Source organism: Lactuca virosa, chromosome 1, assembly GCF_052849685.1.
Source record: "Lactuca virosa cultivar CGN04683 chromosome 1, Lactuca_virosa_CGN04683_v6, whole genome shotgun sequence".
In the NCBI taxonomy this organism is placed as follows: domain Eukaryota; kingdom Viridiplantae; phylum Streptophyta; class Magnoliopsida; order Asterales; family Asteraceae; genus Lactuca; species Lactuca virosa.
The window spans coordinates 77,940,748-77,958,283 of record NC_136426.1 but is presented as its reverse complement, the minus strand read 5'-3'; the positions used below and the strand labels follow the sequence as shown (position 1 = coordinate 77,958,283).

The 17,536-nt window shown below is 32.2% G+C and overlaps 2 protein-coding genes across 2 annotated transcripts; one reads left to right on the top strand and one right to left on the bottom strand.

The window, feature by feature from the left end:
• Positions 1 to 214: 214 nt before the first annotated feature.
• Positions 215 to 658, bottom strand: LOC145115534 (uncharacterized). The gene has a single exon (XM_079051830.1). It carries the CDS (start codon positions 656 to 658, stop codon positions 215 to 217), a length of 444 nt encoding a protein of 147 aa, XP_078907956.1.
• Positions 659 to 14,470: 13,812 nt separating this feature from the next.
• LOC145115528 (uncharacterized) lies at positions 14,471 to 15,199 on the top strand. Its single transcript, XM_079051822.1, has one exon. The coding sequence runs from the start codon at positions 14,471 to 14,473 to the stop codon at positions 15,197 to 15,199; it is 729 nt and encodes a 242-aa protein (XP_078907948.1).
• The last annotated feature ends 2,337 nt before the right edge of the window (positions 15,200 to 17,536 follow it).

Below are 17,536 nucleotides of genomic sequence, written 5' to 3'. Positions count from 1 at the left end.
AAGAAAATTGTCTGATACTCCATTAACAAATGTTTTATGGATTACATTCTCGTCTTTATTTATTCTTCAAACCAACGCTAATCTGTAACACAAACCTCAATGGGCTTAATAGGCCCAAGGGGCATCAAGTTAACAAAAGCAAACATTATGATTCATGAATGATATCGGTTTTATTGGTGTCTGTATTTTGTCATAGAACTGATAATTGCATCGATCAACGGCGTTCATGGACCAAATCAAGAACAGTGAGACAATTACTAGTCATCTTTGTAACCTTATCATCATAAGTAGCAAATGGAGAAGTTTTACTTTTACCCAAATACTCGTCTCTACAATCTCTTATATTGGAAAAAACAGCATTAAGCATTGATTTCATTCGATCAACATCTTTAGACAACAATGCTTTCATTGCTTGTTGGAGATTGTTAGATGCATTATCGTAGCTATCTTTACAACTTTTCAAGATCCTGTCTTCATCTTTCGGGTTCACTACTGTGTTTGAAAGTCTTTGAGCGTGAATTGACCCGAGTTTGATTAACCATGCAATAGATTTCATTGTTTTCTCCAACACGTCGGAATTACCGTCTAGGAATGGGTAGGCGTCGGAATCGGAATCGGAATCGGATTCCGGTGTCTCTCGATATGGTATTGATACCATTCCGGATGATCGGGATTGGTATTCCGAGTGTGATCGTATCTGTGGCTCCGAGATGGAATGGAATGACAATTGCATTGCTCGAGCCCATGTTTCGAGTCTTGGAATGAGCATTGGGGGGTTTTTGGAACTTGTGTATGGATTGGTTTTCTTGGAAGGTGCGGAATGTGAAACGTGGATGGAATGGAATAACAAAATGAAAAAGAAGGCGATGGAAATGAAAGTGTTATTGGATTTCATTGTGAAAGTGTTTTGAGTTTTAACCTAAATAAACTGATATATGTAAGTATGGAATGCACAAAAGTAGTTAAATATGAGTGAATGGCCTTGATTCAAGGAAATCAGACCATGGTCAACTGTATAAATTCATTACCAAATTACGCTCTAAATCGATATAATGTTGTACATTAAGCAAATGATGAAAGTAACAAATTGATAATTTTTTTATTTGATTAACGAAATGACTTATTTGACCTTTTAGGAAATGCGAACAGAGGAAAATTGTGTGTTTAGGATGACTTGAAAAGGGGTGACCTATATAAGTAATGACAAGCACTTAGGACAGGGCTATATTTGTAAAACTGCAGGGATAGGTTGAGGCTATACCCCAGCCAAAGGCGTGTTGTAAGTTCTGCAACTCAAGTTGTACAACGGACTATACGTAGCCCCTCTCGTTACCATAGTCTGTATCACACGTGCAGGGATGGAACCATTCATGCAAACCAAATTTATGGATTTTTTTTTCTTTTAAAATTATATTTGATTTAGAGTAATAATAATTATTATATATAGCTATTATAAATTAGTTTTTTAAAGAAAATATATTTTTTTTCAGTTTTTGAAAGATAGCAATTTTCACCGTATTGTTCTCATTTCTGAAGTTATATTTTACAATTTTTTTTAAAGAAAACTCTTTTTGTTATTTATTTATTTTTTTAGAATTCTGAATGCCTGATTAGATCTTAAATTTTAGAGTTATTTTTTTAATTTTTTCCATTTTTTTTAAAAAAAATATCCCTACTTATGTTTGAAATCTTAATTTTGAAATGTTTAATGTCATGATTTTTAATAAAATGTCTGATTTTATATATTAATATAATATATAGTTCAAATATATATTAAATTGTGCTTATATTATTTAATTTCCCTTATATCTATATTAATAACCGTGAAAGTTTCTATTAATTGCCCCCCTTAACTTTCAGAAATCATACTTTCTATTCCTTTAATTTTTAAAATACTTTATAAAATAATATTTTCTATTTTTCGAAATATCACTTTGACCTTTCTAGTATGAACTTTATAAAATATAATTTTTATCCTTTTCATTTTCTAAACTTTCATGTTTATCCTCCATTTGATTTTCCTTAATAACTTTTGTTCATTAACTTAAAAAATCTAATTTATTTCGTTTTTATTTTTATATATGTGTCGGTATAAATTTGTGATTGTCAACGTTTCGACGTAAATATAGAATTTTTGTTTGTTATTATTATTTTTTTTTTAAAATAACTTGTTTTTTTATGTATGCGTCTGTATAAATTCGAATTTGTATACTTTCAACATGTTTTTTTTATGTTTTCGCGTTTGTTTTAATATATGCTTCCTAAGCATTAGTCGGGTCACATATTATACATTTTTTTTATTTGAACTCCCGTTCGTTAACTTAAAAAATAATAATCTTACTTATTTTTATGTACGTATCAGTATACATTCGAGATTCTTTACGTTTCGACGTAAATTTTGTGTACACTTTGTGCTTATTTTTATGTATGTTTTCTATGTATGAGTTTGATCACATATAATACGTTTTTATTCGACGATATAAATTGGAATTAGTTAGTGGTACCGACTTTGTATATATTTATCTATTAACAAATACAATCATCAAAATTTAACTTACAAAACGGATTGTTGACGCTGCAACGTGCGGCGATCAAGTTCCTAGTTACAATTAGAAATAATCATTTTTCTATAGGGGCAATTACTAATCTAGACAAATTAAGGAAGTCGTTAGCAATTTATAGCAAAAAATTAGTAAATGTCCAATTATAGCCCACGAAACCATAGGTTTTGATATTCGTCTACTGTTTCGCTAAATCGTCTACTGTTTCGTGTTTTGAATAATTTTTTTTTTCATTTTTAGGATACAAAACCGTAGGTTTTTTAAAACCTACTGTTTCCCAAACCGTAGCTACGGTTTTGAGTGAAAAAATACGGTTTTTTTTTTAAATCTACTGTTTTGGGGGTTTTAACTACTGTTTTGGGGAAACCGTAAGTTTCGAGAGGAAACTGTAGGTTTTTAAAACCTACGGTTTTGTATCCTAAAAATGAAAAAAAAAATTTATATACAAAACACGAAACAGTAGTCAACCTACAGTTGACTACTCTTTTGTGGGCTATTTTTGGCTAAGTGGTTTTTTTGGCTATTTTTTGTTAAGTAATTAAGGATTTTGGCTGGATTTGTATTTTCCCCTTTTCTATATTCCATAAATAGCAATAGCAATACGACCTTTATTTTGTAAATTGGTTAGATTATTAAAAAGTTAGAAAATATGATAGTTTCGAACTACATATGACCTAACTATATACATACATCACATCGTATCTTGCGGTGGGCTGGGGTGGCAAGTGCGGTGAACACCACACTTTTTGATGTGTGGGGTGCAGTGAAGACCCCAACACGGTTTATTTTCCCAACAACTGTTTTAACTATTCTTTCTTTTTTAATATGTTTAGCTTATTATATATATATATATATATATATATATATATATATATATATATATATATATATATATGTGTGTGTGTGTGTGTGTGTGTGTGTGTATGTAACGCCCGCAGATTCGGGCTAGTCAACTTAGAGACGATAACCGTCAAAAATGACTTTTTGATAGAGGGTTATTTAGAATAAATAATTTTAACTAAGTTGTAGTATCTGTCACAAGTTTTACGTACATGTAAAGAACGCCGAAATCCGAGTTATAACGAAGAAATTATGACATGTCGAAGTTTCGCGACAAAACCGGCACAACACCGGGAATCATAAAAGTGAGTTTATGATAGAGTACTTTTTAGCCTTAGGGTTCTAAATGAAAGTTTTAGAGTACGTCTCCCCCTTCGTGTGGATATAAAGAACGTCAAAAACGGAGCTCGTATGCAAAAGTTATGGCCTTCCGAAGATGTAGCTGTCTGAGAGCATGACACGTGTCAGAAACCCTAATCTGACTGGACTCATGACGTGAGCCTCTTTTCTCACGATGTGAGGAGTCAAAATGTCACATTTCGAAGCTAGAAGTCAAAAAGCTCACGACGTGAGCAACGATTTCTCACGACGTGAGGAGTCAAACGGATACTAATCGAGCCTAGAAAACACCTGGGAAGACTACGGGATGACTCTTGCCATGGCTCACGACGTGAATCTTGATTCTCACGACGTAAGAGATCCAAAATCAGCCTATAAATAGCAAGTCCAGCCTCTTCTCTTCCTTACACCAAAATCTCTTCTCTCTCCCTCGTTTGTTAAGGCCGTTTTCGCATCCCGAGCCCGACGATCACGAAGCGCTGACCGTTTCTAATTCTATCAAAGCACGCTACAAGTGAGTGCATATTACTTTCATCTTACACATAAATATGAAGTATTTTTATAAAATTACGTGCTATGTGTGCATATTATTTGAATACTTGTTGTCTATGCTGGATGATCGATTTTATATACGTTTTAAATAATTTAAATTGTATATGTATTTTATATCTACAAATATGTTGGGGTAAAACATGGGTAGATAAAATAGTTGGTGTATGATGAAAAATGAGTTGGAATATGAGATGAAAGGCTATATAGATCATGAGATGAGGGTGGGAGGTGAGAAGTGAGAAAAGCCTTTACCCAAATGTTGGCCCCGTCATCTAGCAGAGTATGGATGACAGTCATTGACTATTCTAGACGATCTGTGGAACACTAGCAGGCTCGCAACCTGTAGGTGTTGTGAACGACGTGTTCATCCGGTGTACTCTAAAAACCCATTGACATGTATTTCGGGTGGATTGCCGAAAATAATACTGTCGATAAATGAGCTATGGACTTAGCACCCGCTGTATAAACCCTGGCGACTATGCGACTTAGTGTATGTTATATAAACCCTGGCGACTATGAGACTTAGTGCCTAAACCCTGGCGACTATGCGACTTAGTGCCTGTTGTATAAACCTTGGCGACTATGAGACTTAGTGCCTAAACCCTGGCGATTATGCGACTTAGTGCCTGTTGAGTAAACCCCGGAGACGATGGATTTCGTGTCGATTCCTTAGGATGATCCTTAGGAATGAATGAACGAGGAATAGCTAATTCTTAGGGTAGATCCTTAAGAGTAAAGAAGATAATGGGGATGGGTAATTGGGTTGATTGTTTGATGTTTAAACATAATAATTATATTATTGTGGGTTGAAAACCCTATGTACTCACCAGGTTTCCCAACCTGACACACTTAAGCTTATTTGAATCACAGGTGACGATACGAAGTTACATTACACTGAGAGATTAAAGAGGTGTAGATCACTAGTGTAAATGAATGTAAGTTCTGTTTATGCTTATGTTTCTGTATTGACAATGACATCCCAAATATTTTAAAATGAATAAAAAAATACATTTCTTCGGAAATGCTTTGATAATGCATTTATCATGTTTTACTGGGAACAAATTCTGCAACATTTTTAATAAAAGAAGTACTCTGATTTTTATAAAGCATAAACAAAATCGGTCTTTTCTGGCTGCGATAATGGGGATGTCACAGTGTGTGTGTGTGCGCGCACGCTGATAGCTTATTTTATTTCCTTATTTTTATTAGGTTATTTTAGTATTTTTTTAGCTCTTTTAATTAGTATTGCATTGTATATTCTTTATTTTCTTTATCATGGATCGTGTCTGGTACTTTCTATTTTGCATGAGATATTTTATAGGGTTTTGGAGCTCATTGCGGTTGCGGGTTGACTGAAGTTGGGCTTAGTGGGCTTCTCGATGCATTATTTGGCTTTACGGATCCATCAAATGAGATTTGGGCATAAAAAGTTGAAGATTTGGATGAAGTGGACTTTTGAAGATGGGCCATGGATTTTTATTTTGGGCATGGACTATCCATATTTAGATCTTGAAGATGATTGGCCAATTTCAAATCATGTGAGTCATGGAGGGGACCAATGGAATCTTGGGTAGTGGAATGGGTAGTGGAGAAGAATGGACCAATAGCATTCCAACAACACTTGCGAGGGTGGAATCTTAGGCGCGCGGGTACTCGTGCAACTGCCCAGTTTTGGGCATTTTGGTCATTTGGCTTACCATTTACCTTAGGGGTTGGATCTTTCAGCTAACACTTCGATTTTCCACCATTAGAGACCAGAGGAGGCGATTTTTTGAGCTTGGATACACATTCTTCTTATCTTCCAAAGTAATTGTTAGTTTCTTGATGTAATTAGACTTTTGTGATTGTTATTTTGTTGCCATGAGTGGCTAAATTCTCTATTTTGGTTAACTTTGGCTAAAACCTTTGAATGTTTGTGGGTTTTTGAAGGATTCATGCTTATTTATCATTTATCTTATGTTTATGATTCTAGTTCATATTTCTTATGCTTGTTTAATACTTTGATCATGAGCTTGGTACTTGAATGAGCAATTGTTGGTTTATTTCTTTGGTTTAGCATTGAATCATTGAATTTACTTAGAACAAGGGCTTTATGATGGTAGAAATCATCTCTAGCTTATGAATCATAGCTCCTTTATGGACGTGTAAGCATTGACATCCTCTAGGAATTTGGGATTCCTTCATTCTTAAGGCTAATCAACTTCTTGGGTTCAATTGCTTCAATTGGATCTTTGATTTTGATTAAGAAGGTGTGTTGTGGGCTTCCCCAACCTCCATACTACCTATGAGGAATCTTGACATATCATGATTCATGATCGCTATAACCAATTTGGGCTGAATGATAAGCTTCATGTTAAATCCTAATGATAAACACACAAATTTTCATTGTGTTGAATTGTCTTGGTTAACCAATTCTCTCCAATATTTGAGCATCTCACCATCTTGCTTAATTGCAAGCTTTTTAGTTATTCAAGTCTTTTAGTTTTCAAACAATCACAACACCCCATTTTAGTTTAATTGTAGTTAGTTAGTTTATTTACACTAGTTCTATTGGATTGCATTGGTGATTGAATACAACCATTTCCCCGAGTATCGATACCCATTTTTACCATTATATTACGTTTTATTTGCAAACAAATGGTGTAATTTGCTTGGTGGACTTGACATCCCACCACACGCTTGTGTGCGTGTATGTGTTTATATGTTTTTATAAATATATATTAAAAAATTATAAAAAAATATATCAAACTTCATGGTTTTTAATTCCCTATAAACAGAGTGTGATACTGATATATTATTTATACATATTTAAATAAAAAATGAATGGAGTGAGGGTAGTGAAAGGTGATAATTTTATAGGTTGATAGAAAAATAATGTGGTGATGAGTTGGCATGGAAAATTGGGAGGAAGTGAGACGGTACAACCTTTAGCCTAAGGTTTTGGAATGATTTTTCTACAAAAGGTATTTCAATATTCTCAAACTTTTGAACTTAGTCCTTAAGGTGTTTTTAAGTTTTTTATGTTTGACAAAATATTTATATATGCAAAATGTTTATTTTAGTTTTGAAAAAACATAATACTTCAAAATTTTCTTATTATGAATTTGTGATGTTTTTTCTCTATAATGGGAAGTACTTGTAAGTATATTATACTTGTGATGATTTTTTCCTATAATTTGAAGTAATTGTAAGTATTTTACAATATGTTTCCAAGGAATTTTCAAACACATTTAAAAAAAATGAATTCAACATATGTTATATTTACTATTCCTCTACGTGCATGTTTGATGGATGTGGTAGAGAAAGATTGGACTTTTATTGTACATAACATCATAATTACAAAAGTACAGCACAATCTTGTCTTAAGACATGCACTATTATGGTTGGGTGCATTTTAGTGGCTAACAAGATGAATATAACAACTTGGCAAATCAATTTATATTATCAACCTCTCAGGAATGACAATTAACGATGGTGATGTGAGATACCTGGTGTATATTGCTCGTTTTTTGTTTCCAAGGATGATACATTTGTATGATGTTAGTGATATTATCCAAACTAAAATTTATGTTGGAATAGATCGGTTAGTGGAATAAGGTCTGATGGTAATCGTTCGGGTGGATTCCGCTTAGTTGGAATGTGTCACATGTAAGCAACAATCAAATGAATATTATGTTGACTTTGGAGGTTAAGCATGACACACTATCTCTTATAGTGAACTAGGCGTAACCTCGCGCGATGCGCAAGAATGCATTTAAGTGGTTAAAATAACTATGAGAAAAAATAGAAATATGTTGAAATTTACGTTTTTAGTCATGTTTTGGGCATTAACCAAATTATCAAATAACATAAAAATCATCAACTTATATTTTGATACTATGTAATATAATCCATACCTTATAAACTTTACTTCTACTTTTATAATATCCAATATATATTATAATTTTTTGTATAACATTAATATAATCTACTTTTCTTAAGTCCGATAATATTTTTTTTGGATAAAACAAGAAATATGTTGTTTTGAATGATCTATTAATAAACAATATTGAACTAATAAACTTTGTATTACACTATTTATATTACACCAAAACATCCAAGGTTTCATATATGAACTTTCAAATATTAAACATTGAAATTAAGAATGAAGTCATACAAAATATATCATTATACATAAATGTCGTCAAGAGTTTTAAAATAAGTCGATTAGTAAATATGATATTTAATTTTAATTACATAGTTTGCAAGGCGTACGTTTGAGTTTACATTGGCGCGCCGAGAATCCTCTTTCTTAATTTGTACCTAAAAAATTAAGGTGAATAGGAATATAAAATAGATATTACTAAGCATTAATAAAAATAATTAAAAATGGTATGTGGATCTCCTACCACCGGTTAAAAACAACATACCTCTCTAGTGGTATCGATTCCTATGTGAAATTGAAGTAGTCATTCTATATACACCTTGTTTTCTAATTACATAAACAAATATGAGTAACCAAACATAGAAATGTTATATTTATGTAGGAAAAATATTTTAGTTAACTAACAAATTAAATAAAATAAGTTTAAGAGTTAGGAGTTTCAAAACATTAATAGTTTTATTAATCAATCAATTAAGTAACACATGTTGAAATTTTTACAATCATTATTAAAAAGCATTTGAAATATTAGATTTTAAATGAATTTTGGTTGAAGTGTTTTGACCTTTATTATAATATATATATATATATATATATATATATATATATATATATATATATATATATACACACACACACACACAAAGAGAGAGAGATACAGAGATGGAAAGTATAACATATGTATGTGTTTAATTAATTATCTTTCTGAAACGATACAAATACAAAACAAAAAAAAACATATTTAAAATATTTAATTAAATATTTTCGACATCACCCTATATAACATATGATAAATATATTAACAATTAAACCACAATATACAACGATTGTATTACAATAATCCAAAAACGAAGAAAATATAAAAACGAATTAGTATAACAAACTTACAAATTCAAAGCTCTAATATAATAGCATATCTCCAAAAGTGGTCATAAGACCTCAACCCAACACAAAAACCTGTAAGTTTGTTTTCTTTCTAAATTTTGTATATGATTTGTATGCATGTCTTCCTAAAAGATTAACATTTTTATACTAAACTTTTCACTAAATGGTAATTAAACATAATATAAGTTATAAGACTTTTGAGTGTTAGATCATAATTAAGAAAATTTTTGAGTTGCATTAGTTAAAAAAGGGGTTTCAAATGAATGTGGTTTAAGGAAGTTAAAAAAGGGGGTTTCAAATGCATGAGATTCAAGAAAAAATGCAAGCTTTATAAGTATACTAGGCGAACGCCCGCGCGTTGCTTGAGATATAAAAAAATATTTTATATTAAAAATAACTAAATCATTGTTATTAACAATTAAATAATAATTTCATAAAAAAATATAAAAAATGATTTTTAGTATTGTTATTATGTTGAACTATATTATAAGAGATAAGGTTGAAACTTGAAGTTGTTTTGCATATACAATGTTATATGATTAAAATAGAAAAAAAATAATTTTTAAAAATAAATAAATCGTTATTGTTATCTATTAAATAATAATTTCATATTAAATTAAAACGTTTATATTAAATAGTATCATTATGTAGAAAATACGATAATAGATACATCTTTTTATATATCTTAAATTTTATCATTTTGTACAACATATGATAATAGAGACAACTTTTTATCTTAAATAGTAAAAAAATGTTTTATATCATAAATATTACCATAATTATGTAGAACATATGATAATAGTGACGTCTTTTATAAGGTTAAAACTTTAAATTGTATTACATACAGGGTTGTAAAACTTGGCTAACACAACCAAATACTCGGCATGTTACTTAAACTCGGCCTCCAATGGAAGCGAGTTTGCCTAACTCAGCCAGAAGACACTCGGATCCTTATTAAACTCGATCCAAATCTAAAAGATACGGTCCAAAATCATTTTCGAAATTCTGAAATTTAATTGGTCACTTGTCGACAAAGACAATCTCACTAAAGAATACACTCAACGTCCTACAAAGTTAGATGCAAGGAAGATCTCATGGCTTAGTCCTTTTGAAATATTTCACAACCTTTCCTATTTATAGAGGAGAATACATTCTCTTGTTTACTCTCACGATCAATGTGGGATGAAGACATTTTAATTAAACTCATTTCTTTATTTGCCAATAATTTCATTTTGTTAAATAAAATATTAAATAATAAAAATAAAACGTTATCCAGAAAATTTATTATTCAATAGCTCTATTTTTCAGTAATCTTGTAAGTTGCTATAAAAAATTATGTTTTTATTGAATAACTTTTTGTTAAATCCTAAAATCATAAATTCAGTTAGGTACTTAATATAGAAAGTTTGTTTATATGTATTTTCATGATTCAAAATATCATTATAAAATGAATTTATTTATAAAATATAATCGAGTATATATTTCATGCTTTTGAATCAAAGTGATTTTTCAAACAATTATAATTTTATGTTTAGGTAGATTTTTTTATATTTATATAACATTATATAACTTATAATATTATTATAAACAATTTGAATAATCATGGGAGTTTCGAATGTATGTGGTGAAAGGAAAATGCTTCATTTATCGGTCCAAATTGATCAAACTCGGACCGATTCAGCTTAATATACCAAACTACATAACGTTTTTTCTATTGAAACCCGGTTTGTATATATTTTGTGTTTTTGAATCAAATTTATTTTTCAAACAATTATAATTTTATGTTTAGGTAACTTATTTATAATATTATTTGAAACAATTTGAAAAATCATGGGAGTTTCAAATGTACGTGCTGAAAGGAAATGCTTCCTTTATCGGTCCAAATTGATCAAACTCAGACCGATTCAACTCAATATACCAAACTACACAACGGTTTTTCAACTGAAACTCTGTTTGAACTTAAAAAAATCTTGTTCAAAACCATTTTCGGGATTCTAAAACTTAAATGGACAGTTGCCAATAAAGACAATCTCACCAAAGAATACCCTCAACATCCTAAAACGGTAGGCATAAGGAAGTTCTCATGGTTTGGTCCATTTGAAACATTTCACAACCTTTCCTATTTATAGAAGAGGAAACGTTCTCTTGTTTACTCTCACCATCGATGTGGGATGAAGACATTGTAATAAAATATGCTTTCTTGTTAATAAAACATTATTCAACTTATTTAGTAAAACACCATTTCTCTTGTTTACCCTTTCTTTATTGTTCAATAGTTCCATTTTTCTATAATCTCGTAAGTTGCTATCTAAAAAAGTAAGTTTTTATTGAATAACTTTTGTCAATTCTAAAATTATAAATTCAGTTAGGTACTTAATATAGAAAGTTTGTTTATATGTATTTTCAAGATTCAAAAGTTCATTATAAAAAGAATTCATTTATAAAATATAATCTGCGTATATATTTCGTGCTTTTGATCAAATCGAATTTTCAAACAATTATAATTTTATGTTTAGGTAGATGTTTTTTATATTTATATAACATTATGTAACTTTTTTAAAATATCATTGGAAACAATTTGAAAAATCATGGGAGTTTCAAATGTATGTAGTGAAAGGAAAATGCTTCTTTTATGGTCCAAATAGATCAAACTCAGACCGATTCAACTAAATATATCAAACAACATATTTTTTTTTCTAGTGAAACCCGGTTTGTATATATTTCGTGCTTTTAAATCAAAGTGATTTTTCAAACAATTATAATTTTAGGTTTAGGTAGATGCTTTTTTATATTTATATAAAATTATGTAACTTATTTATAATATTATTAGAAATAATTTGCAAAATCATGGGAGTTTCAAATGTTTGTTGTGAAAGGAAAATGATTCCTTTATCGGTCCAAATTGATCCAGTTCCGGTTCAACTCAATATACCCAACTACATAATTTTTTTTTCTAACTGAAACACGGTTTAAACCTGAAAAAATTCGGTTCAAAACCATTTTTTGAATTCTAAAAGTTAACTGGACAATTGCCAATATAGACAATCTCACCAAATAATACCTTCAAAATCCTACAAAGGTAGGCATGAGGAAGTTCTCATGGTTTGGTCCCTTTGAAACATTTCACAACCTTTCCTATTTATAGAAGATGAAACATTCTCTTGTTTACTCTCACCATCGATGTGGGATGAAGACATCGTAATAAAACACTCCTTCTTGTTTATAGAACATTATTTAACTTATTTATAATATTATTGGAAAGAAATTGAAAAGTCATGGGAGTTTCAAATGAATGTGGTGAAAGGAAGTTAAAAAAGGGGGTTTGAAATGCATGAGATTCATGAAAAAATGCTAGCTTTATAAGTATGTATGATGTATGATTTATTGTTCAATAGTTCCATTTTTCTATAATCTTGTAAGTTGCTATCCAAAAAAGTAAGTTTTTATTGAATAACTTTTTGTTCAATTCTAAAATCATAAATTCAGTTAGGTACTTAATATAGAAAGTTTGTTTATATGTATTTTCAAGATTCAAAAGTTCATTATAAAAAGAATTCATTTATAAAATATAATCTGCGTATATATTTCGTGCTTTTGATCAAATCGAATTTTCAAACAATTATAATTTTATGTTTAGGTAGATGTTTTTTTATATTTATATAACATTATGTAACTTTTTTAAAATATCATTGGAAACAATTTGAAAAATCATGGGAGTTTCAAATGTATGTAGTGAAAGGAAAATGCTTCTTTTATGGTCCAAATAGATCAAACTCGGACCGATTCAACTAAATATATCAAACTACATATTTTTTTTCTAGTGAAACTCGGTTTGTATATATTTCGTGCTTTTAAATCAAAGTGATTTTTCAAACAGTTATAATTTTAGGTTTAGGTAGATGTTTTTTTATATTTATATAAAATTATGTAACTTATTTATAATATTATTAGAAATAATTTGCAAAATCATGAAAGTTTCAAATGTTTGTTGTGAAAGGAAAATGATTCCTTTATTGTCCAAATTGATCCAGTTCCGGTTCAACTCAATATACCCAACTACATAATTTTTTTTTCTAACTGAAACACGGTTTAAACCTGAAAAAATTCGGTTCAAAACCATTTTTTGAATTCTAAAAGTTAACTGGACACTTGCCAATATAGACAATATCACCAAATAATACCTTCAAAATCCTACAAAGGTAGGCATGAGGAAGTTCTCATGGTTTGGTCCCTTTGAAACATTTCACAACCTTTCCTATTTATAGAAGAGGAAACATTCTCTTGTTTACTCTCACCATCGATGTGGGATGAAGACATTGTAATAAAACACTCCTTCTTGTTTATAGAACATTATTTAACTTATTTATAATATTATTGTAAAGAAATTTAAAAGTCATGGGAGTTTCAAATGAATGTGGTGAAAGGAAGTTAAAAAAGGGGGTTTGAAATGCATGAGATTCAAGAAAAAATGCTAGCTTTATAAGTATGTATGATTAGGTTGGCGTGTATGAAAAAGAAGGGGGAGTTAATGTGTATGAAAAAAGAAGGGGGAATTAGTGAATTTATTCCTTACTTCGATACATGAAAAGCATTTCGAATGTCTAACTTTGAATAACATATGATTAGGTTACAATTTTTATTTACCTAAAATATGTTATTGGATTGAACGCATTGGTTATGAACATGGGCAAGAGCATGATTTCTTATGGAACATCATGATATAATAACTTTCAATAGTGTCAGGTCAATATGTTATTCGGATGCCGTCGTCGATGATTTCCCCATGCCTCTTGTTGTTCCTACACTTTCCGTTCCCGAACATGCTCCTTCTATCGATCTCAACCGGGATGCAGTTCCCTCTCTTTCTGTTACTCCTTCTTTTAATGTCTCGCAATCTTCTCTTCCCGAAATTACTAAAACTGCCAATATGGGGGCTGAATTGGGATTTCAAGTTACAGGGTCTGACCCAATTTTGCGTGAAATTTTATCTGGTGGTGGCGCTAATGTTATTTTCCAATGAATATATTATCGTTAAACATTAGGGGGGTTGGGCAATCTCACAAAATTGAATGGGTAAGGAAATTGAAAGCTACACACAAAGTTGAGTTTATTGGTCTGCAGGAAACACAATTCACAGACTCAAGTAACATTGATGTGGAAAGGGTGTTGGGGGAATAATTATTATAGCTGGGAAGCTGTTGATTCTGATGGTAGATCGGGTGGCTTAATTAGCATTTGGAATCCTACGATATTTTCATCGAACATGTGTTTCAAATCCCGTCATAGCTTAACTATTGGTGGTCAATGGAAAGGTTTTGATGGAACTACGTTTCTTGTTAATGTTTATGCACCTCAGTCAAGTGTGGAGAAGCGGAGATTATGGGATGAATTGGCGCTATTGAAAAATTCTCATCCGGGCACATGGGTATTCTTTTGCGATTTTAATGTAGTTAGGAGAGCGGATGAGAGAATCAAATCTCACTTCTGTCGTGCCTCTGCACAAAACTTCAATTCTTTTATCAATCAAACGGGCTTGAAAGAATTTAGCATGGGTGATAGGCGGTTCACGTATCTTAGTCCGGATTGTCATAAGTTGAGCAAACTTGACCGATTTTTAGTGTGCTCGAATTTTATGGTGGCTCAACCGCGTTCTATGGTCACGGCTCATCCGCGTGAACATTCCGATCATTCCCCGCTTACACTTTGTAATCTTGTCATTGATTTTGGCCCACAACCATTTAGACTGTACAATTCATGGCTTCTCCGGATTGGATTCCCTGAGGTTGTCACTTATGCATGGGCCTCATTCCATGGTTTTGGGCCTCCTGACATGCTTCTTACTTCTAAACTAAAGCATTTAAAAATCGAAATCAAGAAATAGAGGGCGCTGGAATTTAATAAAGAGCAGCAAGTTTTCAAAGACTTAAATAGGAGATTAATTGAATTAGATAGAATGGTGGAAACAAGGGCCTTATCGACACTGGAAATCAACGAAGTTAGGGACGGAAAAGTAAAATTGGCCGACTTGGAGCGATTGCATAGACTTGACTTAAAGCAAAGAGCTCATATTAAATGGGCGGTGGACGGAGATGAAAACTCCTCCTTCTTTCATGGCACATTGAAAAACAAAAACATGAGTAATCGCATACATGGCTTAACAATTAATAGTAGTTGGATTGTGGATCCAACTGCTATTAAAGAAGAAGCTTTTAATTTTTTTGCCAACAAATTTCATGAGAAGTGGCCGATTCGTCCTCTTTTCATCAACTCTTTGTTTGACAGGTTATCGGATGTGCAACGTGATTCAATTGAAGAGCCGTTCACTCTTGGTGAGATCAAGTCCGCAATATGGGCTTGTGCTGGAGAGAAAGCGCCTGGACCAGACGACATTACTTTCAAGCTCATCAAATCCCACTTTGACATTTTTAGCAGCGATGTGATGGGCTTCATTCGCCATTTTGAGGCCACTGGTTCCATTGCAAGGGGATCAAATTCCTCTTTCATCACTCTTCTTCCAAAAATCAAAGACCTAATTAATCTTTGTGATTACCGACCTATTTCCCTAATTGGTTGCATGTATAAAATAATCGCCAAAGCTCTCTCACTCCGATTGAAATCAATCATAGGTCATGTGGTGGGGGATGTTCAGTCGGCTTACATCACGGGTCGAAACATCCTTGAGGGTCCTCTCATCATTAATTAATTATGTTCATGGGCCAAAAAGGTGAAGAAGGAAATGTTTATGTTCAAAGTCGATTTCGAGAAAGCCTTTGATTCCATTAATTGGATCTATCTGGATTCAATTATGGCAGAAATGAATTTTGGTGTTAAATGGAGGAATTGGATTCTTGGTTGCTTGTCTTCATCTTATGCTTCGGTTTTAATCAACGGTTCTCCAACAAAAGAATTTTACATCTCAAAGGGAGTTAGGCAAGGAGACCCGCTCTCTCCTTTCTTATTTATAATCGCCATGGAGGGTTTAAATGTGGCAATGAAAGCGGCTTGCAACAAGGGCTTATATCGTGGGCAAAAAATTGGGGTGAATGGTCCATGTATATCTCATGTATTTTATGCTGACGATGCGATATTTGTGGGCGAAGGAACTAGTTCCAACATGCGTAATTTAGCAAGAATACTTAGATGTTTCCATGCCTCCTCCGGATTACAAGTAAACTTCCATAAATCAAAGGTATATGGGATCGGTGCCTCTTCTTCGAAAGTTAACACATGGGCTTCACTTCTCGGTTGTATGCCAAGTTCTTTTCCTTTTACACATCTCGGGGTCCCGGTTGGTGCAAATATGAATTTAAAGAAACATTGGGAACCAATCATCGATAAGTTTAAGGCCAAACTCTCCACATGGAAAGCAAAGAATCTATCGTTTGGTGGTAGATTAACATTGGTGAAATCGGTGTTAAGTAGTGTGCCTTTATATTACTTCTCACTCTTCAAAGCCCCCGAAAGTGTCATTGATCGGTTGGAACAAATTAGGAGGAGATTTCTATGGGGTGGAAACGATAACGAAAACAAGATATGTTGGGTAGCTTGGTCAACTGTTATGGCTTCAAAAGAAAAAGGAGGACTCGGAGTTGGTTCATTGAAAGCTCAAAATTGCGCTCTTCTATTGAAGTGGTGGTGGAAGCTTCGAGATGGTAAACAATGCATATGGAAAGAGGTAATTATGGCTGTTCACAAACTCTATTCGAAACCTATGGAAGTCATGGCGCAGAAACAGTTGGCTGGGGTTTGGCATAATATCACAAAAATTGAGTCTGACCTTAATTCTTTTGGGTTTAATTTTTGGGATCTGTTCTCTCTTAAAATTGGAATTCGCAATAACTTTCTTTTTTGGAAAGACAAGTGGTTGGGGGAATTGCCTTTTCAGTCACGCTTCCCTCTCTTGTACTCAATTGAAAGTCAAAAAAATTGTACCATAAATGAAAGGATAGGCAACATGGGTTACACATGGAGTTGGAATCATGATCTCAGCAATCCGAATTTCATTGCTGAATTTTGTGAACTTTTGCATCTTATATCACCCATCACTTTAAATAATTTTCCGGATAAACTTTATTGCAACATCACCCCGGATGGATCCTTCTTGGTTCACCATGCAAGGAAATGGCTTGATGAAAAATTGACCACAACCGGTTTTGTTGGAATGCCATGGACAAGAATCGCACCACTAAAAGTTAATTGTTTCGTTTGGAGAGCGGGC

Bases quoted from the DNA above. Each gene is read 5' to 3' on its own strand.
- LOC145115534 (XM_079051830.1), bottom strand. From the start codon at position 658: ATGGTATCAATACCATATCGAGAGACACCGGAATCCGATTCCGATTCC.
- LOC145115528 (XM_079051822.1), top strand. From the start codon at position 14,471: ATGTGGAAAGGGTGTTGGGGGAATAATTATTATAGCTGGGAAGCTGTT.